The following is a 24,113-nucleotide window of genomic DNA, read 5'->3' on the forward strand; positions in this document are numbered from 1 at the left end:
TTCCTTTCGAAATCCGCTCCTGAAGTCACGTCTTTCAGTACTAGGACTGAAGTAAAGTACTTTCGAGTTGCTCTTTGCCCAAAGCCCTCCTTCCGACTTTCAGATACATAAGAATGATGTATCTGGCTGAAAATATGATAAAAAATATGTATCGAAATTCTTTATATTACTAATACATGAGATTTACGTATCGGAATGAGAACTGTACTACTACTGGTACATAAGAATTTAATTGATTAGTTATGTATCGGAAAGTGATGTATCCGGAAATTGCTATCCTAAGTAATGTATTCGACATCTCAAATAATAAGATTTTATGTAAATTTGAAAAAATGGATATAGAATGCAATTAGGTATTAAATAGTTGGGGTTTATGGAAGTTGCCCCTCCACCAATTTGAGCATCATCTAAGTTCATTACATCTTTGGTTTCTTTTACTACATAAATATACATTTCAACCTTTGAAAATTTCATCATATCCACCCCTAGATTGAATATCACGGAGAGCAACGAAAAAGTATTTCGCACATGTTCTTAATAGCACAAATAAAACTTTTTTTTTCTCCTTCACCCTACGCAATTGTGTTCTGGTATTTTTTTTGCTCATGGCCTCTTATATAGAAAAATCCAAAATCTGAAAGTAATTTTAACACAATGTTGAACAAGAACAAGGGTAAGTGATCATCCTATAGATTTAATTGAGTAAATTACTATTCGAGACAATTTTAAGGGGCAAATTATTTTTTCTATCGAGGGAGGCTGCAACGGATCAATAACAGTGCTTCTTCCAGTATTTTATATCAGAAACTAATTTCCATTTGCTTGGTTGATAATTGTTGGGAAATAAACCAGAATTTGTGGAGCAGAATCTTATACCTAAAGCTTTTTGTGTTCATTTTTTAGCCTGTCAGAGCATGAAATGTGTGGTTTCATTATTTCCTGTAACCCATGTTGGACAGCACCCTTCTGAATAAAATTCGAGAATTCTCATCATATCTAATAATAACATTTTCTTACTAAACTGGTCAAATGCAATATAGAGAACTGGCTTCCATGCTTTACGTTTTGTTTGTTTTTATCTTTATGTAGGGAAAAAAAAAATATCGGTCTCTGACTCATAATAAGAATGCCGCTTATAAGTTGAAGATGTGAATTAAAATATTTAACTAATGTCTGTAATTTCCGTTACTGATGAAAAACGTAAAATATACTAGCCATGAACCAGCATAGGGCTGGCAAGCCAAATATACTCATCAGAGATTCTTTGGTAAGTGGACTCTTGTACAACTATTTCACTAAGAAATTTTTATTATTTACAGAAGAATGAGTAGCTGGCTGGGTATGGCCTCAATATTTACATTTAAATTAGAGAAGCACATGTAATATATTACATGATCACAAATAGCAAAACTGGGTGCAATATCTTCACCATTATCTCAGGTTGGAGCATCTTCTCAATTCTGGTTTATGAGCAATATCCTTCATGGAGAGGCTCAAAATGCCTCCTTGCTCTTCCACCTTTTCAATGAGAAGCTTTAGCAGAGGCACAGTCGATAGCGTACTGCATGAACCTACCATGATCAACTTCTTCTGCTCAATCAACAAAAGAGTACATTATTTCTTGAAGTCATGATGAACTTGTGCAAAAAGTTTAAAAAAGAAGAAAAAATGCATTCAGAGGAACCATATCTAAACCTTAGCACGAGTAAGAGCCACGTTAATTCTGTGCCAGTCTCCAAGCAATGAAGAAGTGTAGTTCCTTGGATTTTCAGTTGACCTTACAAAGGACAACAGAATGCAATCTTTATCTCTGCCCTGCAAAAACATAGATAAAAACTAGGACAATTAGGAGAAGCAATGTACCAGTTTCTACCTAAGTAATTACATTATTTGATGTAACAGCAAGGTCTCTCGAGCGACAGAAAAACGATTCTAAAAGCAAACTGAGTAGATTGGATCATTCATGATTTGCAAAACGAGTGGTTGGGAGGCTAATAAATGGAACAGATAATCTTAAAACGTTTGAGAGATGGGAACCAATTGTACGAGGACTTAGGTAGCTTTTTCTAGGCTGAAGACAGCATTGAATGTAAGCTGGTCTCTGTGAAGTAGCATAGTGAGATAGACTTCTTGTTCTGGGATAGGGTATTCTGAAGTTTTAGCCTTCCAAAACTTCTGTTTCATAAATGGAAAAGCCAACCATTTTTCTGCCCTCTTCTTCCAGATGGCATTCAGGCTCCTATAGCCATATCAAAACCATATACTAGATCAACCTATGTATATAATTGACAATTACACAACATGTCAACGGATAACCTTAGACAGCTATGCTTCTATTTAGGCTGGTCAACTGATTTTCTTTCCTTTCTATTATCCCCTGCGGTAAAGTAGCTTCTTCTTGTGATTTGTGAATAAGAAAAGTTGTAAACTAAGGATGTTTTTCGAGAACGTAATCACATCAGCATAGATTTTACCTGGTACTTATCAATGGTGTGTATCTCCACTGATGTGGAAACACCTTGCTGTATAAGATCAGCCTGAGAATTGTAGGGTGTAATGATGCCTATATCTTCCTCCAATATACCTCTGCTCAACAATCTATGCACGATCTGTTGGCCAATATAATTATATACAGATATTGGAGCTTAATATTTTCCTTGTGATCCGATGCCAATGGTCATTAAGAAGTTTATATTAGAAGCAAGAGGCATGCATACCTCAGCAATGATACTTGCTTCCATTGGGTTATTTACAGCTTTCCTTTCATTTGTTTCGAAAGCAAGCAACAAATCTAGTTTGAAAACACAGATAAGGCGACAGTTTAGGACAAGGACATTTTACCTGCATTTGACTAGCCTGTAGAATTTGATTTGAGATAGAAATTTGCGTAACCTGTGTTTATAAAGATGACAGGTCTGTTTGGATTCATAACCTGCCAAGACCAATCATACCAGGTTATTTCACAGAATAAAACAAGCAGTTGATATATTAATACAATTCATACAACATATTTTCTGGAAGGAATATAATTCTTAAGATGAGGTCAGAATTAGTATGTAAATTGTCAGTAGAACAAAATTTGCTAGTACTATCTTAGGAGAGAAGAACCAGCAGCTCACACACTTAAATTATTTACAGGAAAGAACTAATGAGTGCTCAAACACTGACAAGTTTCTTTGGGACATATGTCGAATAAAGTAGCATCATTCCTGGAAGCAATCTTTATTTTCCGTCCTAATGTAGTTCTTTCCAGATGAAGCAGGCCTCTTATGTTTGGATCAGTACTAAAATAAAGCGGCATCATACTTGGAGGCAATGAAATGAGTGACTAGTACCTCCTTTATCCACGTAGGCCCAGATTGCAATCCTGTGTACTTGATTTTGGCATTTTCTACTTCAGAAGAACCACATCGCAATCTGTTGCCATATATCAAGGCATTTGATAATTCCATTATGGCTGCACACATGCGGTACTGCAAGGTGTAGCATAGTAGTGGCATCAAGCTGGACGAACTTCAGAGGTGGAAGGAAACAACATCTTACTGAATTTTGATAATACCTGGCTTTGCAGAGCACAAATTGCTTGAGGATGAGCTTCTGAGAGTCTGCAGAACAGACTTACAGCCATTCCATTTTCTCTAGCCTCTGCACTCTAATATGCAAACAGATTTGGTTCACAAGTTACAATCACATTGGAGCTCAATGCAGAGGAAATCAAGATACCTGGACAAGTGGTGGTAATTGATAATGATCCCCTACTAGAACAAATTTTGATGCAAATGTCAATGGTCCCAACGATACCTGGATAGTAAATCTAATATTGTCATTTCTTTTCCCAAAATGGATTGGTCATCTGGTGGCAGATGTAGTTCATAAAAAAAACTAGCTCTAAAATCATAGAAGAGAAAAACACAGGAGGCTGTTAATTGAGCTTATATAGAACAATTGCAACCAATAACAGCTAAGTTAACCACATTCACTACCTTTATTGACCAAATTGTTCAAATCTTTACTACAACCCAAACTATGAACGTACCGGCAATGTAGTTTGTCCAGCTTCATCCATTATACACACATCAAATCTCTTGTTTGGAAGCAATGGGCTAGCTATCCCCAAACATGTAACAGCAAAAACTTTGCTTTGCTCTAGCCTTTGCTTCATCTCTTCAAGACCATGAGTGTCCATCACTGTAGGAGAAAGTCCAGCAGTAAGTTATTATTCCATGGGCCAATCATGAAGCAAACTCTTTGAAAATGTTACTGGAAACCAACTTGATAAGCAATTCTCCCGAACTTCCTCGTGCACAACCTCATATCTTCCAATACGTATAAAATCTATTCCCTGCAACACTATGTATGTTAGTCCCAATGTCCCCCTGTAGTGGTACTAGGATTGGTATGTATATATAAGAGCAGTTAAGCAGTACATCACCACCTTCCACCATCTCTCAGGCAAACCCAACAAGTAATATGCAAAATAAGGGCAAAAGTGAGTTCTTTTCTCAACTCCGGTCAGAAGAAGCATACCAGAGAGTGAAAGCACTAGGAAAAATAAATGATACTCAGTAATATATTGTTTGGAGTATGTAAAGAGATCGTTTCTAGAAAACCGTTTCAAAAAAAAATCCATGCCCTTAGTGGAAGAAGCAAAGAGAGATCTTTGTCGATAACACTTTACTTGCTTTGTTTCGTATTACTTGGCATCATTTTACTTGCTCAATTTAGACTATCCGTATATTTTTTCCTTTTTACCATTAATATTAAATTACTACATAAAGTAGTACTTCCTCCATTCACTTTTACTTGTCCACTATTTCAAAATTAGATTTTCACTTTTACTTGTCTCTTTTGACGTATCAAGAAAAGAAAAATTATTTTTTTCCATGTTTTACCCTTAGAAGTAATTACTTATTTTCCAAGACCTAATACTAAATATTAATTAATAGGGATAGAGTGGTAAAATAGCCCTGCCAATCATTGTTTTCTTAATGAGTGTTCCAAGTCCAAATGTGACATGTAAAAGTGAACGGAGGGAGTAGTAGTCAAAACACTAAAGTACGTTCACGTACTTGTGCAGAATTTCTGATACTCGTTAGTTTTTCTTAAAAATGCTTCCAGTTACAAGACACTTTAAAGGTTATTATTACAACAACAACAACATACCCAGTGAAAGTTTAAAGGTTATTATTAAGTATATTAAAAATTGATGCCTGCATTTGGAAGATTATAGGCAGCTGTTCAGGTGCTGCTGCAAGCCGTGAAAGCCGTTCTCTTTAATCATTTATCAAGTGTTATTCACTTCATGTGAACTCAAAAGGCCAAAGAGACATTGCATTATTTGCTGGATTTATGCCAGTGCTTTTAAATTAGCAAAAGATGTAAAGTACTTTTCTCCATGGCTAGCTGGGGAGGAATATAACTGCAACTAGTCACCGGTAACTTTTGTAGATTAGGGTTCAGAAATGAGAAGTCCCGAAAAACACTTGCCATTCTACTGAATGAGTGAATTCAATTGACACTGAACTGAGAGGAATGCAACAGATTTATGCTAGAATTTATTTTAGGAGTTTGGAGTTAGTATAATGGGATGTGTATGCATCTGTTTCTAAACGATTGAAGGATAAAGAGGAAACAGTGATGTAATTGCCACAGTAAGCCCTTCTTAAATCATCAGTTTCATCCTAATGCTACACATTAACTCACATGCATGCCTCGCACTGAATGTATATTTCTTCATTTTGCTAAATCCGGCTTTTCCAAGACATGACCGATTTAAAGAAAGATTTTATACGATGTTGACACCAGCTCTACAGCGTATACCTTCTTAATTTATGAGATACAGCATAGTATGTAAATAAAAATAGTTAAACAAAGATAAAAATACTTATTTTCTTTAGAAGCATCAAGTATAGAGATGACCTGAGCCTTCAGTTTGAGAAGCAAATTGTCGACAGCTGAGTTTGTATAGGAGGTAAGCAAAATGGATGAACCTCTTATCAACAGTGCCTTCACAGCATAGACCATAGTGGATGTTTTGCCTGTCCCTGGCATTCCTAGTATCAGCGCATAATCCTTTGCCGTGAGTATCTGCAGTAATGACAACTCAATATGTTTATAATTCTCATAATTCACTGTATTTTTTATTTCAGGTGCAACTATAAATCAAATTATAGATAGTAATAATTATTCACTTTAAGTATGGCTCTGCGCTGATCATCATTCAAATTTTTTTCTGACCAAATGTATGAAATGGCAGGATCTTGACTAAATTGACATCCACTATCAAACCTAGGCACCTGCAGAGATTCATTGGTAAGATTCTTTCTGTCATTCATTAATGAGGGCTGTGGCTGAGGAGCTGCAAATAAAACTTCATAATTAAGTAGAGCATTCACCTCCAGATCAACTATCATCTTCCTCAGATTAGAACTCTGCTCATTTTGTAGAAAGAGTTGGATGAGGTTGAATCTTCAACACCAAAAGCAGGAGCAAGTTACACTCGGAAAAAAAGAAGAATAAAACATAAAAAAATATGATTTTTCTCAAAAATAGAAAATAAAAAAAATCGGAATACCTCATAATTGGAAATGAACCCATGAATTCATCTTTATGAATTCGCCACAACTGCTGATGAAGATCTTGTGTCTGTGAAATCCGGCTGCTTCCTGGAAGCCTTAAGCGTTTGGAAAGAGATACCTGCATTATGAAAGCGAGCTATTACACAGGTAAAAATCAATGCATGCCTTTTAAAAAATATATGCATTGGAACCAGAATCCAAAGAAGACTCCGTGGTTAATTTTACATTCCAAACTTGTTGATCAGTGCTAGAATTATCATAAAGAATTATAAATCCACAATATTTTATTTTTTAAATCAAAGAAAAGCATGGGAATGTAGCCTGGCTCACTTCAGAATGAGTGACAATGGGCCTCTAATACTTGAAAACAATACTATGATAAGATAGACAGGTTAGGTTGTGGGCAATCTTGTATAAATATATATATATTTAGTATTTATAGCAAAAACTTTGGCTCCTAAATAAATATAGTAAGCTGCACAATAGTGTGCTTTAGTTGCAATTATTTCTTAAGAAGAACACTGGTCTAGAAAACTTCCGTGTATACACTTTTTAAACTTCTCATTCTGGACTTCCAGGTCCAGAATTAGTTTCCCTTTTTAAATTGGAACAAAAATGAAGATCCATGTGAAGCTTTACTTCTGTAAATAGTTATATTCTATATATCTCAATTAATCAAAGTATTTCGTCCTTATGATCCCTTGTATAAGTTGGAGCTACCTTAATATTAAAGGCAAAAGATTTTCAGCTGTTGAAAGGGACCAAACTGACAGCTAAAGCATTAACAAAGATACTGGTGGATGAGAATTATAAGAAGGTGTTTGGCCATAGAAACCAATTATTTATCACTTTATTAGGAATATTTTAAGATGGAGTTTTGTTCAGTTATACTTTTTGCAAATAAGAGAAGAGGGCATTTTATTTGGAATTATGAAGGAGTTAGAAAACAAGTTATAAGTTGCTTTCAAATTTGGAATCCAACTTCAAGTTGAATTTGGAATCTTCATGGCCAAACATTGATTTTCAAATACAACAACATACCCAGTGTATTCCCAAATAATCAATGATTTTCAAACATTGATTTTCAAATAATGTGAAAAATTAATCGGGAAAAAAGTGAATAATTTTTATGGCTAAACGAATCCCAAGTTTCTTATTTCCATTGGAACATGAGATTATTTCAAATTTTGGATTGCTCTACCTAACGATAATGAAATGAAGGAACTGAAAACAAGGTACATCCATGCATTCTAGATTTTTTATAGCCTTTGTTAGAACTTAGAAGTCACTTAAGTAACAACTCCTTGCATTAAAGAATGAATACCACATAAAGATATAATATTTACCGAGATGCGAGAACAACTCATATCAACAACAACCCCAGTAGCTATTAGTATCCCACCAGGTTCAGTGCTCAACACCTGAATAACATAAAGTATATACTGTCAATGGCTCATGACCACGAATAGAACCAAACACTGACGAGTCTGCAACTTCAGTTCAGACAGTCACAACTAATACAAAGCATAAACTGGAGGATGAAACAAACAATTCAGCTAATAGGAGGCCCAACAAAGTTAGAAATTACTCTTGTTGCTGGCAACTTTTACAAACATAAGCCATGACCCCAACTAAATAAGGAATTCCTCCATCTTTTCATAAAATAATTGATTAATATTCTATTTTTGTCATTGAATAGTGAAATAACTCCCTTTCCTAAATGAGTTTCATGAAACATAGCCAGTCTCAAACCCAAGTAAAGCCGTAGGGTTTCAATAAGTTGAAGGTCAGTGCGAAAGTAGTCTGAGGCCTGAGCACAATGAATCCTCTAAGTTACCTAATTTGTGGGATGAGCCCAGAGCCCACCAAGGAATGTGCTTTTGAATAGATCAAAATAAATAGAGGATTCCTGTAACTCATAACTAATTTGGGTTAAGGCACAGTTGATTGATTGAATTCTGAAAAGCTTCATGACTTTACAAAATCAACTAAATGAACCATTAGTTCAAGCCATCAGATTAATATAATCCATAGGGTCAGGAATCAGGATCATGCAATTCACTAGAGATGCATAACATAACTGCTCGGTTTCACACCACTGATCTGTTGGATTCAAACAGATGATGTTATACAAATGGATGAATAATTCTTGCTTCATATGAATGATGTAGAAAACTAAAAATACTAAAATAGAACATTGAGGAGAGCATAAGACAAAAAGAGCGGGAAAGAGAAGTACCACATAGTCCCCATTCCTAAGTGTGGATTCAAAATTTTTCACAGGAAAAATGGAACTGTTCAGAGCATCTCCATCCTGTTGATGAGTGCCCAAGGAAGTCCAATCTCGATGTACAAAGTGATACGTAAACTGATTTCCTTTGCACGAGTTTGTTGGTGTGGTTCTCTCTGATGTATCAAGGACAAGAGAAGATAAGCAAGGAGCATAACGGTCATTCTTTAGACTTTGTGAAGACCAAATTTGTTTCTTTACGGCCTGAGGAAAAAAAATGAAGCTAATAAATAAAGAGATATTCAATAGTTGGGAGTTGATAACTTAATTTACAATTGACCTTGTATTGTACCTCAACCTCTTTAGCCTCCAAGTCAATCAACTGATCCCATTTTTGAAGAAAATTTGTATGTGCATTTGTTAGATGGCTAACAAGCGAATCAAACATACTGCCCAAGCCACTGCCTTCTGTGGTGCCACCATATGACTACGGAAATTATTCAGGATACAGTAGCATAAGTTATTAATTTCGACGAAGTCCCATTAATATTGGAAGGTTGATGTTCCTCATAATGAGATATATGACTAAGATGAGAATTGTGCAGAAGAATTCGGTGCATAGATCAAGATTTAAAAAAAGGCTGATTTTCATGTCAAGGTTGATTAGGCTCATATGTGAAGCATAAATCTTGATTTATGCTCCTCCTTCATTTTACCCAATTGGATAAACAATAAAGGAAAACAATTGCCACTCAACTTTCAAATATGTTCCTTAATGCTTTCCACTGCAAGATGCTGACTCCTCATCATTAGGCAAATTGATTCATATTCAGAAAGGCTGTGAGATTGCCTTGGTTAAATATTTAGCTTCTTAAACCTGAAGAAGTTTTGGCACATTTGTCAAGAAAACTGAGACCTAAGAAAACTAGTACATGTTGTACTACATGAGATGTAATAAATGCAATCTTTCAACCTTTTTCCACGTTTCAGGTCAAAATTAAGTACTAGTTGTTGCATAAATGTCAAATTTTAGTCTTTTAATAGATTTTGGGTCTAATACTAGTATTCTGAATATGGAATGTGTAATGATAATTTTCTCTTGATTGCTAAATACCATTTCGTTTATCAGAAAGAACCTATTTTACCGTAACCACATGAACAGGCAAAATGTCAGAGAAGAGAACTACATTGTACTATGTGTGTGTAAGCTATTATCTTTGAATATTTATTACAAGCACATTCGCTAATCAAAGAATGTCATTACTGATTTCAACAACTAAGCTCCCTTTTTTTTCTTCTGTAGATGGTTTATCATTTGAGTTTCTCAGAATTTCTGCTAATTTTGGAAGGAGAACACTTTATTAACAGGCGAGCAGGGGTAAAGATATTGATAACGGAGTTATCATGGAGGCCACATTGACCAATTATTTTGGAAATCTAAAACAAGTAAAAGGAAAAAAAGGATTCTTGTTGCGATGAAGACCCTAACTCAAAGTACATCCGTTTTTATAAGAGAACTCAAAGTACCTTATGATAAATGGTACAGACACTGAGGTGGCGACAGCCTCTGCACATATTTGGACTCTGCATCAAAAGAATGAAATTCAGCAGAATTAGTTACTAATATCTAGAAGATTTTGTTAAGTGAATTCTTTTTGGTCAGGTAATAAGATAATTCAGTTTTCTGATCACAGTTGTGGTGTTTACTTATAATTCAAGGTGATAAACGATTGCGGCCTGGGATAGTGGAGGAAGATGACAACCATGCTTAGGTCTCTATAGAGAGTAGTAGTACCTACAAGTTATGAAGGTGTAAAATGAATTACACTGTTGAAGGGTGAAAAAGACTGAACTCCTTGAAGACAACCAAACCCAGGAGGGGGGAGGGGGGAGGGGTAAGGATATACTTTACTGAAGATTTTTATATGTTACCAGGAATAATTAAAGGACACAAGAGAATGTGAGATAACCCTGAATATTGAGTGGACGACACACTGGTATGTGAAAATCGATCAGCAATATGATCAATGACTAGTAACTACTAATACGAAACATCAGCACTAGCAAACACTACTGTATTTAATCCAAGTGTAACAGGATGCGATGTAGATATCTTACCTGTAACATTGGTGGCAATTGCTGAGTCATAGTGGCCTTGAGAAGATCATTTGCAAGTTCATTACGGCGCATTATAAGGCCAACCAAGTCAGATCTGTAAACAGTAATTCCCTTGAAAAAATGAAGAGGTGTTAGAAGGTTGCAAAGGAAAAGAAAACCAATCAATATAATTCCTATAGAAGCTTGTTTTTACCTACTCATCGAAAAAATAAAAGATGCTAGATTTTACCTGTGTCTGATCTGTGTGCAGATAATACAGGAGACCATGACCAATATGCTGTGAGTATCTAGCAAGGAGAAAAAAAATGATAAAAATAAGATGAAACTGTAAGCAAAAATTGAAGGAAAATGTACATGGCAGTAACAAAATATGTCAACAGTAGGTGAAGAATTATGCAGGTAGGTGGTTCTGTGCACCTTTCTGACATTAGAAGGGTATACAGCATAACTTGAGCATTATGTTCCGTAGCTGTCTGCAAAATGTAATGTCAACAATAGCCTAGAGGTTAGGTGCCTAGCAAGAACATGTGAAGTGGAAAATTATCATCACTTACAACTAAGTGGTATTTATTTCGCAAATGCTCAAAAAAACTTGCCTGCCCATTTGTTGCCTTCCCAGTTTTAAACTCAAGAGGCATAATCATCTCATTAGGTACATTGTTGTTGGATTCTACATTTACTTGCAAGGATGCATCGATCATGCCTTTCAACCCATACTTTGGAGCCCACGCCATTTCTTCAATGTCAAGTACCTATGTTAAATGTTATCCAAAAGGAAAAGAATATAAACTCAGGGAGAATAGACGGACTAGATGGTGAACCATGTTGTACGCATTTCAAAATAAAAATAAAAATTAGAGGCAATGTAAGTTCTTTCATTATTCTATTTGTAATTATACATGATAGCAGTAAGTTTCTTGTTTATTCAACAATGGAGGAATTACAAAGTTTGATAGTGTTTGTAGAAGAAGGGAAGGAAGAGAACTGAGAGAAGAAGAAGATGAGAAAGAAGAGTAACTGCTTGCATTGAATAAATAGAACAAAGTACATTGTTATGTATATATACTAGCTTGTGATATGCCTAACTAGTGGGAATACACTGGGTTTGTTGTTGTTGTTGTTGTTGTTGTTGTGATATGCCTAACTAACTCAAGTAGCCGTTAACTACTTTGTAACTAACTATTAGAACAGTTATAACTGAAAGCTGGAACCAAGTCTACTTTGTTTTCTGTTTGAGTTCACTACTTCTTCAATGTCTTCAACACTCCCCCCTCGAGCTAGGAAGGTGTGAAGATGTCACAGATTCCTAGCTTGGTATTGAGATGAGTTTGTTGAGCTCTTGTCAGTCCTTTAGTCAGCATGTCTGCAGGTTGATCTCGAGTAGTAATGTAGTGTGTCTTGATCATTCCTTGGACTATTTTTTCCCTTATAAAGAAACAGTCAATATCAATATGCTTTGTCCTCTCATGATATATTAGATTAGCAGCTATTTGTAGTGCAGACTTGCTATCACTGAACACATCCACAGGTAGCATTGCTTCACTTCCAATTTCCTTCATCAGACCTAGAATCCATACCAGTTCAGCTGTCACTGCTGCAAGACTTCTGAACTCTGCCTCAGCTGAGCTCTTAGAGGCAGTGTTTTGTTTCTTTGATTTCCAGAATACTACTGACTCTCCAATCTTCACAAAGTAACCAGTTACAGACCTTCTAGTTTGAGGACAAGCTGCCTAGTCTGCATCACAGTAGGCACTCACTTTATTATTTGAACCACTAGACAACAACACACCTTGACCTGGTTGTCCTTTCACATACTTTACTACTCTGAGTACTACCTCCATGTGTGATCTTTTAGTATCTTGAAGAAACTGACTGAGTGTTTGAACACAAAAGGCTATGTCTGGTCTTGTCATAGTTAGGCACAACAGCTTTCCAATCAATTTTTTATAAGCACGTTGGTTTGCTGGTGGATCCTCAGTAGTCTGTCCATGCTTAACATGCTCATCAAACTGTCTAGATGTTAGCTTGGTGTTGTAGTCCATAGGAGTAGCTGCAGGCTTGGCTGCTGTTCAGATAGTAACTCTAAAGCATATTTTCTCTGATGCATCAATATTCCTTCGTCAGACCTTGCAAATTCTATTCCTAGGAAGTATCTCAGCTCACCTAATTCCTTCATCTTGAAGTTTTGGTGTAGAATTGTCTTGGTCTCTTCTATCAGCTTTAGACTATCTCATGTGATGAACATGTCATCAACATATACTGGTACAAGAATCATGCCTTTTGTTGTCTTCCTGATATACAAGGATGGATCATACTGACTCTGAATGAAGTGAGATCTTACCAAAACCTCTGATAGCTTGGTGTTTCATTGCCTTGGTGCTTGTTTAAGACCATATAAGAATTTGAGTAGTCTACATACTGTATTCTCCCCCTGACTAGCAAATCCCTGAGGTAGATCCATGTACACTTCATCATAAAGATCACCATTTAGGAAAGCATTGTAAACATCTATTTGTTGGACACACTAGTGATTTCTGACTGCTACAGCAAGTACAGTTCTTACGGTCTTCATCTTCACTACTGGAGAAAATGTTTCTTGGTAATCAATGCCTTCTCTGTCCATAACCTTTTTGCTACTAGTCTTGCTTTAAACCTCTCAACTTCACCTGAGGCCTTATACTTCACTTTATATATCCATCTGTAACCAATAGCCTTCTTTCCTTCGGGCAAGGTAACAACCTTCCAGGTGTTGTTAGCATTCAATGCTTCTATTTCATTCTTCATTACTTCCACCCATCTAGGGTCTTTGCAGGCTTCAGAGTAGCTTGTAGGTTCAGCAACACATGAAGTGTTCATCACATAGCTCTTGTATGACTGAGAAAGTCTATCATAAGACACATGATTTGCAAGAGCATGAGGTACCTTCTTTGTGTTTTTGAAAACAAAGTCATTCATCCATGCAGGTGACTTTCTTTCTCTAATTGACTTTCTTTGATCCTGAGATGCAATTGGTTGAGATGCAGCTTGTGTAGTGGTAGGAATCCTCTGGAGTTGTTGCTCTTGCTGAGTAGCCCCTTGACTTCTACTTGACCTCCTTTGGTATACCTTTGTTATGGACTGTCTGAGAGTAGGTTCCCTTGGTGGTAGGTGCTTTTGCTGACTGTCTGAGGTAGTAGTCCTTTGGGATGAGACCTGTATAAGAATGACCTCAGTAGTTATTGGATACTGATCTTCTAAAGGGAACACATGTTGAGGTGCCTAAGGCTGCTTCTTGAGTTCCTTAAAAGGAAATTTATCTTACCTGAATAACACATCTCTACGTACAGAAAAAATGTTAGTAGATAAATCATATAGAACATATCCCTTCTGAGTACTAGAGTACCCCCATCATGATGCATGTCCTTGTTCTAAACATGAGCTTATCATGTTCATTCAGTACTTTGGCATAGCACAGGCATCCCATTACTCTGAGATAATCCCAACTGGGTTGCTTACCATACAATTTTTCATAAGGACTCACAAGTTGAATGACTGGACTAGGCAGCCTATTGATGATATATACTGCAGTTAGAACATAATAACCCCAGAACCTTATTGGAATTTCAGCCTGAAATCTAATAGCTCTTGTCACTTCCAGGATGTGGCTCATGTTCCTGGAACAACTCTTTACATATTTAGTTGACAAACTCAGTACCATTATCAGTCCTCACTAATTTGATAGCCTTGTCAAACTGAGTTTTGACATATACAAGAAAGTGTTGAATCTGAACACACACATCAGACTTAAGTTTTAACAGAAATATCCAAGTGTACCTTGAAAAATCATCCACTGTTAGAAAATATCTATTTCCATTCATAGTTGGTACTTTGTAAGGTCCCCAAACATCCATGTGTACAAGATCAAAACATGTACTTTAACTGTTAGTAGACATAAAAGGTAACCTAGTTTGTTTAGCACTAGGACAGATACTACATTACTTTATTCTATCTTCTATTACTTAAACTTCTTGAGATATAACTCTTTTCAGCCACACTAGTTGATGCATGTCCCAACCTTTGATGCCACAAATCTACTTCAGTTTGAGTTCTTTCCACAACTGGTTTACTAGATGCTTTAGTTGCTATTGCAACCTCTTTCCTTGACTGATCTCTACGCACATATAGTCCTCCATCAAGCTTATCGATCCCCCTCACCTTTCCAGTACAAAGATCCTGGAAAACACAGAAATCAGGAAAGAAATTCACTGAGCAATTCCACTCCTTAGTTACTTGTGACACTGATAGAAGGCTACATGCAAACTGTGGAATGTGATAGACATCTGTGATGTTATTTCCTTCTGACAGGCAACTAGTTCCCACATGAGTGACCATTGTAGTGTCACCATTTGGTAGATATACCTTCTTTGGTTTTTCCAACTCTGTAACACTCTTGTTAAGTAACAGGTCTGAGTTTCCAACCATATAGTTAGTAGCACCAGTATCTATAATCCATATCTGAGAATCAAAAAAGGTTAGACAAGCAGAAATACTTGCAATTGTTACATTTGCAGATTCACAAGGTGTGTTGACAGAGTTGTTTTTGTTGATCATTTGCAAGATTTGACCATATTATTCCTTGGTGAATGCAGCATTTCCCATCTAACTCAACTGCTCCAGCTAACTATCATACACTAAAGACTATTCTGCATCCTTAGTAGACCATTTCTGCATAGAATGAGAGTACTGACCTGCACACTGATCATAGCCACCCTGATCTATTGAGGACACATTGTAAGCTGTGTTGTTCCCTTCATGTTTGAACTTCTTCTTGGCCTTGTAATCTTAAGGATAGCCTACTATCTTCCAGCAGTTTTCCTTAGAGTGCCCCTTCAGTTTGCAGAAATCACATTGCAAATTGAAATTTTTCTTGAACTTCTGATTGTTGTTTCCACCTGGACCATTTCTTGCATACATGACTATCTCAAGATTCTTGGCATTAACTGCAGGATTCATTCCCAAGATTCCAGCCTGACTTGCAACAAATTTTTGACTTTCATCACTTATGATCATTGCATAAGCTCGGTTCACATTTGGGAGAGGGGTCATAAGCAAGATTTGACTTCTTGCTTGTGTGTAGGTCTCATTCATCTCATTCAGACCCATAAGAAACTGAAACAATTTCAGTTTCTGTAGATGCAGTACATATTCTTTTGATTTCTCACATTCACACCCAGGTGCAGGCACAAGAGCCTAAAATTCTTCCCACAAATCCTTTAGTTTCGAGAAATACACTGAGGCAATTCCTTGAGACAATGTGGCTATAGCTTTGTGCAGATTAAAGGTTCTTGCCCCACCAACTTTGTTAAACCTTTCAGATAGCTCATTCCAAACTACACTAGCTACAGATGCTTACATGATTCCACCAAGTAACTCTTTAGAAACTGAATTATGATCCAAGAAAGTACAATTGCATTGACTCTTTCCCAATAACTACTCAACTCATTTGAGAACTTATCTTTAGAGCATATTCCATCTACCATGCCCAACTTATTTCTCCCTAGTAAGGCTGTACGCATGGATCTAAACCATACTGAAAAGTTCTCAATTACTGTCAATTGAAAAGAGATGATTTGTTTGCCACTTACATCAGAAGGGCTGAGAAAGAGAGGATGATTGTAGTCCATGAATTGGGAGTAGCTCTGCTTGTTTCAGCCACATTCACAGGAACAGTCTGATTATCCATTGCAGTAGCTCTGCAATCTTTGATTGCAGACTTCTTGATCTTGATTCAATCTACTAGAATCGACCTTGCTCTACTAGTATTCTAGTGAGTAATGGCTCTGATACCATGTAATTATACAAGATAGCAGTAAGCTTCTTGTTTATTCAACAACAGAGGAAGTACAGAGTTTGATAATGTTTGTAGAAGAAGGGAGGGAAGAGAACTGAGAGAAGAAGAAGATGAGAAGGAAGAGTAACTGCTTGTATTGAATGAATAGAACAATGTACATTGTTATGTATATATACTAGCTTGTGATATGCCTAACTAACTCAACTAGTCGTTAACTACTTTGTAACTAACTATTAGAACAGTTATAACTGAAAGCTGGAACCAAGTTTACTTTATCTTCTGTTTGAGTTCACTACTTCTTCAATGTCTTCAACACTATTTTCAAGAAAATATAGGTCTGATATATAGGTAATGCAAAAAAGCACCATTAGTTGCATATAATGCAGTTTATTGCCCTTTAACACAAATTATGTCCTTCAGAAAAACTGCTCAATACCCAACCAAACCTAATAAATCAGCATAATCTTGGATAAATAAAGTAGTATGCATGTAGTAACTGAACTGAAGGATGAATCTTGTAAATGCTTGGGGAATGTAAGCAGTAATTTACTAATTTTTGTCTAGATTAAGAGAAAATGTTAGATCATTACGTGACATTGGTTGCTCAATACTAAACATCCTTTAATAATTTCCCTACCCCATAAATTTTACAAACACAACTTATATCTAATATCCCAAACTCATCTACTATTTTTTTTTTAATTTCAATAAGAATCCATAACTCATCTACTAATAATGAACCTTTTCTTTTAAAAAAATCTTAACATTATAAAGTAGGAGAACCATTTACATTTATTTTCATAGTCCAGCGGCGACACTGTAGTATAATAGATAGAGTGAGTAAATTAAGTTTCAATTAGAGATTGCTGTGTGTGAAGCTTGTTGATTCTTTTTACTATTTATTTTTTTGAGATAGGAAGCTTCTTGATTATTTGATTTTGTTCATCACAAATCACAAATATGAAAAGACATTAATTTTAGAGATAAATGTGTTAAATTGCAACCATTTCTAATGACCATCCTGATGTGGTTAGCGCTTTATATATTAGAAGTGTTTGCAAATGATATTTCTGAGAATTAACTAAGCTCATATCTCAAGATTATTATTTATTCGATGGATATTCTTAAAAGGTATAGATTGGAAGTATTAACTCAAGCCTGCATTACCAAGAAAAGAAAGGGAGGTTTCTTACTTCAGATACTTTAATCTTCTTAACTCCATCCTCTCTTCCAAAATCAATGCTTGGGCTTTCTGAAACCTAAGAGTTACAATAAGTTCAGCTCTTAAATACATTAGGGAAAAGTCGAGAGAAATAATATCAATGTGGGAACCGATGTAAGAATATGCAACAAACTGTAATCAAGATGTCCTGAGAATCAAACACAAAAGATCTAGCCGCCAATGAAGCAGAAAATAATGGAGGATAGAGCAAAAGGAAAAGTGTTGCCTATATTACATGGTTCCTTCAAAACACTCTGATGCATTGGTATGACATGCCACCACACTTGGTTAATTCACCTAGGCTGCAATGGTTAAAACTATGGCCAAGAAGCATAGGTTGGCTGCATTGTTACCACACATATTTAGTGGTATCTCACACCCGTACTGACCACCTTTCTAATTCTCCAATCCTAAAATTTAGGTGATGACAATCATACTTCCAGATCCATACTAACACCTGTATCCATGTACACATTTTGGTTGACATGACAAAGAGAACTGGTCTATGCAATGAACTAGGAATAATTTGGAGGATGGATTTAACTACGCTTTCTTTAAATACCGTAGACAACTTTGAAATTTTCAGTTGTTCCATTTGGACTATACGAGTGATTAATAGAAAATCTGAAAACAATCCATAAAATGTCACCTTTCTGTATAAGAATATTATTGCCAGGGTTGCATGCATTGTTGAACGAAGTAGCCTGATTTAATCACAGTCTAACAAGTAGTCCACACCATTCTAAAGTTTCAAAATCACGACACCGCCTTTCCAGCTTAGTTACTAATGGCCTCAAGATAGTGTTTAAAAACAAACAGGCTTGTTAAAATATAGAGCCATTTACCTCTGAATATCGGAAGGAACGTATCCAATTCATCAGTTTTGGAATTGCCTCAATCAATGTCTTGTGAGTATCATTTTCATCAACTGCAATTACAAAGTTTGAGTTCAGTGTTGAAAGGAATTGAACATGTACATGCTTTACTGGAGACAGTTTTGTGAAAGTTATCCTTCAAGGACTTCTATGTAAACAATAATAACTTCACAAAGGAGCAACTGGTAGAAACTTATGATCCCCACCTCTACATGCATATAGGCTCTCAAGACTCTTCTGGAGCACTACCCTTGCATAATCCTCCAAGAATTCTTTTGTAGGGGACTCTCTGATCAGCCCAGCCTGGAAAACGGTAGTCAGTCACTTTCATATATCAAAGTTTATGGTTAATGCATAGCGATGAAAATATAAACGAGGACAGGAAAATGTGCCTAGGACCATCGAAAGACGAGGAATTTTTCATTCATAAAACCTGAAACATCTGATGTAATAATGTGCCAATCAATGCAGCGGCTGAATACTCGCCAGATTTTAACCTCTCATCCAGCACAGCTCGCCTTGAGCAACTGAAGCTGCCAGCAACCTAACAGAGTACTCAACATTCAAGAACAATGGATAAAGGAGAATCGTCAAGTGATGGAAGCAAGACTTTCCAGAAGCAACAACAGTGAAAGACACCATGTTGAGGAATTGAAACAAACAGATGAAACGTAATTGCTTGGACATACCCTGGTTCCAGAAACTAAAATATCCGGATGAACAATGAGAAAATTATTCCTGCGGTTTATTTCACATTTTCCTTCACTGTCAAACTCACCAATGACATGAATAGTATCCCCTGGTGCAACAACACTATAGCACCTGGAAAGAGATTCATGCTTCTCATCAATAACATGCTGTCAACAACTAGAATTGCAAAAGTTAAGAAAAGATGATTTCAATTCTCTTCCACAGAAGGTTCTTACAAAAACAACAACATACCCAGGGTAATCCCAAAATTGGGGTCTGGGAGGGTAGAGTGTATGTAGACCTTACCCTGCCTTGGGATACAGAGAGATTGTTTTTGGTAGACCCTCACCTCAAGGAAAAGCATATCAAAGCAGATCGAAAAAGAAATAATGGAAGTGAAGAAACCCTGACCAAAAACTTTAGAAAGTATGAAGCACACTGAAAAAGGCACAGTGACTACAACAAAATATGGCGATAATTGAAATACAAGAGAAAAAAGATAGCAATAGAAGTCAAAGGACAAGAAGCTACAGGAGAAATACTACAACTACCAGCATGGAAGGGTACGCAAGACATTGCTCTACTACCTACTAACCTTCTACCTTAATTTGTGTCCTACCCAACCTACTATCTAAGGTCATGTCCTCATTAAACTACAACAGTGTCAAGTCATGTCTAATCACCTCTCCCCAATACTTCTTCGCCCTACCTCTACCTCTCTTGAAACTAACCATAGTCAACCGCTCACACCACTGTACTGGGGCATCCATGCATCAAAGAAGGTTCATGCTAATGATGAGCTACAGTTTCTCACAACTGAAAGGTACTTGATAAAAAACAAGCAATGCAGAAACGTGGATGGGACTAGAATGTCATTTTATAGTCTTCGGATTTGGATAAAGATGCCATTGTAAAGTCAAATGCACAATAGACAAACATAACCTGCTACCGCAACATGAAGAGACAAATGATGCCAGAGGCCCAAAAGAAAGGGGACAAAACTAGTCTTTAGAAGGTCATTTAGTAGTAATCGTTGTTTGCCATGATGATCTCATTGGTTCATATGACAGTTATAAAAAAGCAAATAATAATATAAGCTACACAATGCACATTGAGATCATTGTCTTGCAAGACTTTAAATCATCACAATTATACTTGTTTGTTGGGAAGATGATGTAAGAGTAACAAGTCATTGCAAACAGGAAAGTTCATCTTCCATCTAGAGCTTGTCTACATTCTACTATAACAGAGATAGAGAGGAAACTATTTAAGAATATCATTTATCTACTATAGAAGAGTGACAACGAAATAGCTTGTGTGTGAATTTATGTTTTAAGTGTATTCAGCAGCTTGATAGGAGATGAAATAACAGAGATTCAACTAATTACCACTCATCCCTCAATTGCAAAACCCTTTCTTCTCCACTTTGTTCATTCAGCAAGCGCAAAACCTGAAAGTCATCGTCAGGTGTCCACACATCACCTGTTTTATTGATAACTCAGAAAGGTTTTAGCAAGGCGCTTGGCACAAACCTTGAAGGAGCACTGCGGTCCAGATGTTTCAACTTGTCCATGCTTCTCGGAAACCTGTAGTTACATATGGATAAAAGTAAATTGATCCATATTTCACATACAGGATCTATTTACATGAGAGAAGAGCTGGCATACCTCCAAAACAAGAAAATAGATAGTTGACTCTTTCCTTTGATCACTTGCAGAAACGTTTTCTGACAGTTTCTGCAAAACGGCAGCTGGCTTAGCAGGCCCATCATGACCATGGGATGCAATTTTCTCTTCACATTGTGGTTCAACAGAAATTACATCTTCTACTTGGTCTAAAAGCTCAATCAATGCCTGAAACAGGATATATAAACCTATAAAACACAGGGACTGTCAAAATATGACTGTACACCTTCTGCACAACATGGGGTTAGAAATGACTAACAAATGTTAATGATTACATTAGCTGAAAATACCAGAGCAGTTAAAGACCTTTTTGTGTTGCCTGGAACCAAGCTGATCAGTGGCTTCATTAGGATCGACTGCGTTGGCAGGCTGCATTAATTGCCAGAATCATCAGAAACATATCTTCTACAAGAAACCTGACAGATTTTACTTGTTTGATGATGCAGATACTACCTTATCATTGCCGTATGTCAGAGATGGTGGAGTCTGGAAAGGACTCTGGCTGTTTATTACTTCAGTTTTGCTCTGGTGGTTAGAGTTTCCATTATTTTCCCACAAATCCATCGTGCGATCTGTGCTTTTGTTTCTCAAGCTTGCCCTATTTGAGCATACTAACGATTTATCAAGTGCCTTTGGTGGAGGTGAATAAAGACACTTCTCAAATTTTCTTTCTGTCCCAGGAGGCGTCTGTAGTAATCGTTAAAATGTTATTGTATTACAATTTTCAGTAACAAAACGTGCCCCAGAGCATAACTGTGCATTATATTAGTGTACCTTTTTTAGTGAACATTCTTGAATATACAAGGAGTTGAACCGTGATGCATCCGCCAACACTTTTACCATCTTTGGTATTTGTTTGGACACGGCATGAAGTCGTTCATTCACTGGAGATATTCTCCATGTTACTTCATCACCTCCATCATCCTGGCTTTGCTTGATCAGCTAACAAACAACAGCATGTATTAATTCATAAGTAACTGACAAGCAAACTTGGGAAACTTTTGAATCAGTTAGACTTAGTTCTTTCTCTTTCTTTCTTAACCATGGAGGCAACAATCTAAGCATCCAAAAATATAGACTAAAAGCTGCATTAAGTTTATTAAACGACTGTTGGATTCCAAATCCTCTTTGCAAGATAAAATAGGTTGTAGGGGGGCAAAGAAGACCATCTATATCTCTCCAAAACTCCTACGTCCATACAATATTTGTGATAGGTCTCCGAGGTTAGGACCCTAAATTCCCCAGACTGCAGTGCGAGATTGACAACCTAGACAGAAAACAACTCCTATGAAGGAAAGCTGACACTGCAACAAGCCAAGTCCTGCAGCATTGAACATGCAGAACTACTTCTTAGTTTATCTCCTACTCTCATGTCGTGTTGACAACATATTGATGTACCAGAGAAGTACATTTTCAGTGGTTAGAGTCATTACTGTCCTACTTTATTTAGCCCTCCATAGAAACAATGGTAACCATATTGTGGACCTAACTCAACCTCAAAAGTTAGCTCATGAGGGAAGGTTTGTCCAAGTGCATATAAGCAGACTACCAGTCTATTCTCCAACCTATGTGGGACTCTAACCCACTCTAAAAAACCCTTTACACCAAGGCCCAACTGGAGTGTGGACCAAGAGCTCAAACAAGGATGTACCTAGATATAATGGCATGTAGTAATAGAGAAGTTATGAAGAATAACTTGTGTATTATTCCATTAAGTAAGCAGTACATATGCAAATACAATGAGCTCTAATTATGGAAGCTAAATAAGGAAAGAATACAAAAAATATTATGTTGTATCCCTACATCTTTGCTAAGCTATGTACATTACATTTAAAGGTGTTTATTTTAATTTGTAACACATTTATATGATATGTTATTATTCTCCCCTTTTAACTTCCCTGGTTCTCTCAAGTGTCCAAATTCACGTAGACGGTGTATCATCTACTAAAATTCTTCCTGCTACTTTCTTCCACTCATAATGGATTCAGACTAGATTTGCTACGTCTTTGGCTTCACCAAGTGTACCAATTTGACCTTCTACGAATAGCAGATACTATTCTTACAGAATGAGACTAAAAAAGATGCGATCTTGTAATTAATAAGTAAACAAGGACACCCTTCACTCGCCTACACGCACTGAGAAATCAGTTCTGATTAAACTTATCAAATAAATAAGTAAAATAAAATCAAGAACAAATACCATTCCTGGAGAAAACTTGAATCGTTTGTTCAAAGACACGGACTTGCAAAACTCAGGCGTTACTTCAGCTTGATTTTTCTCCTCTCCTATACCTGCAGCTACCACAGTCTCCGTAGGTGTACTCTGAGACGAAGAACTCCCGGATTCATTCTTTTTCAAACTCACACTAATTCCCTCCTTTTCACCTCCCCCAACTCCCTTATCCTTAATTCTCTCAACTACAATTTTATTAGATTCAACTTGAGACACTGAATTCTTCAAATTCAATCCATTTTCGCCTTTTCGCGCAGCGGAGTTCATTTCATTAGAATCCAAACACCTTACATCTAAAACATTTGCAGGAGTTTTTGGTACTGACACGGTAGAAGTTTCTTTAGGGTTTTGCAATGAATTGGAATTGTGGGGGACAAGAGGGGTTTTGGATTTCTGTGAGAGGATATTTTGGGTATGGCGTTCGAAGAAATGCTCAATCCCGAATTTGGACGGCTGAGATTGCTGCTGCTGCTGTTGATGTTGATTGGTTGATTTCTTTGTTGATCCAGAACTTGTTCGTTTTCTAGGAGCCATTTTACTGAGATTTGTTATGCAACTCAGAATGAATAACAAAGGCTTTAAGTGAAAATGGGAGAATGGAAGAAAATGAAAATTTTGTGTAAGAACTTAGAGACGGATTTTCCCGCCAAAA

At 36.6% G+C, this 24,113-nt stretch overlaps 1 protein-coding gene across 1 annotated transcript; it reads right to left on the reverse strand.

Annotated features, from left to right (window-relative positions):
* Positions 1-1,265: 1,265 nt before the first annotated feature.
* LOC107844063 (DNA replication ATP-dependent helicase/nuclease JHS1) lies at positions 1,266-24,113 on the reverse strand. Its single transcript, XM_016688560.2, has 34 exons — positions 23,429-24,113; positions 22,003-22,170; positions 21,682-21,915; positions 21,535-21,597; positions 21,211-21,396; positions 21,076-21,129; positions 20,932-20,993; positions 19,543-19,675; positions 19,287-19,397; positions 19,060-19,156; positions 18,824-18,906; positions 17,950-18,015; positions 11,523-11,678; positions 11,344-11,399; positions 11,156-11,213; positions 10,927-11,037; positions 10,336-10,392; positions 9,161-9,295; positions 8,818-9,072; positions 7,925-7,999; positions 6,575-6,696; positions 6,396-6,468; positions 6,192-6,296; positions 5,920-6,087; positions 4,273-4,342; positions 4,037-4,188; positions 3,724-3,801; positions 3,560-3,652; positions 3,336-3,473; positions 2,893-2,932; positions 2,718-2,791; positions 2,475-2,609; positions 1,696-1,815; positions 1,266-1,590 (listed from the first exon to the last, which is right to left on the reverse strand). The coding sequence occupies exons 1-34, from the start codon at positions 23,993-23,995 to the stop codon at positions 1,432-1,434; spliced, it is 4,254 nt and encodes a 1,417-aa protein (XP_016544046.1). The 5' UTR covers positions 23,996-24,113; the 3' UTR covers positions 1,266-1,431.

This window comes from Capsicum annuum, chromosome 1 (assembly GCF_002878395.1).
Source record: "Capsicum annuum cultivar UCD-10X-F1 chromosome 1, UCD10Xv1.1, whole genome shotgun sequence".
NCBI lineage: Eukaryota > Viridiplantae > Streptophyta > Magnoliopsida > Solanales > Solanaceae > Capsicum > Capsicum annuum.

What these genes read in the sequence shown, in the direction of transcription:
- LOC107844063 (XM_016688560.2), bottom strand. Translation starts at nt 23,995, where the DNA reads ATGGCTCCTAGAAAACGAACAAGTTCTGGATCAACAAAGAAATCAACC. An exon ending in TCAAGTTTTCTCCAGGAATG is followed by an intron (nt 22,171 to 23,428) that starts GTATTTGTTCTT and finishes GTTGTTTGTTAG; the next exon opens with CTGATCAAGCAAAGCCAGGA. An exon ending in TCTGTACCATTTATCATAAG is followed by an intron (nt 9,296 to 10,335) that starts GTACTTTGAGTT and finishes TAATTTCCGTAG; the next exon opens with TCATATGGTGGCACCACAGA.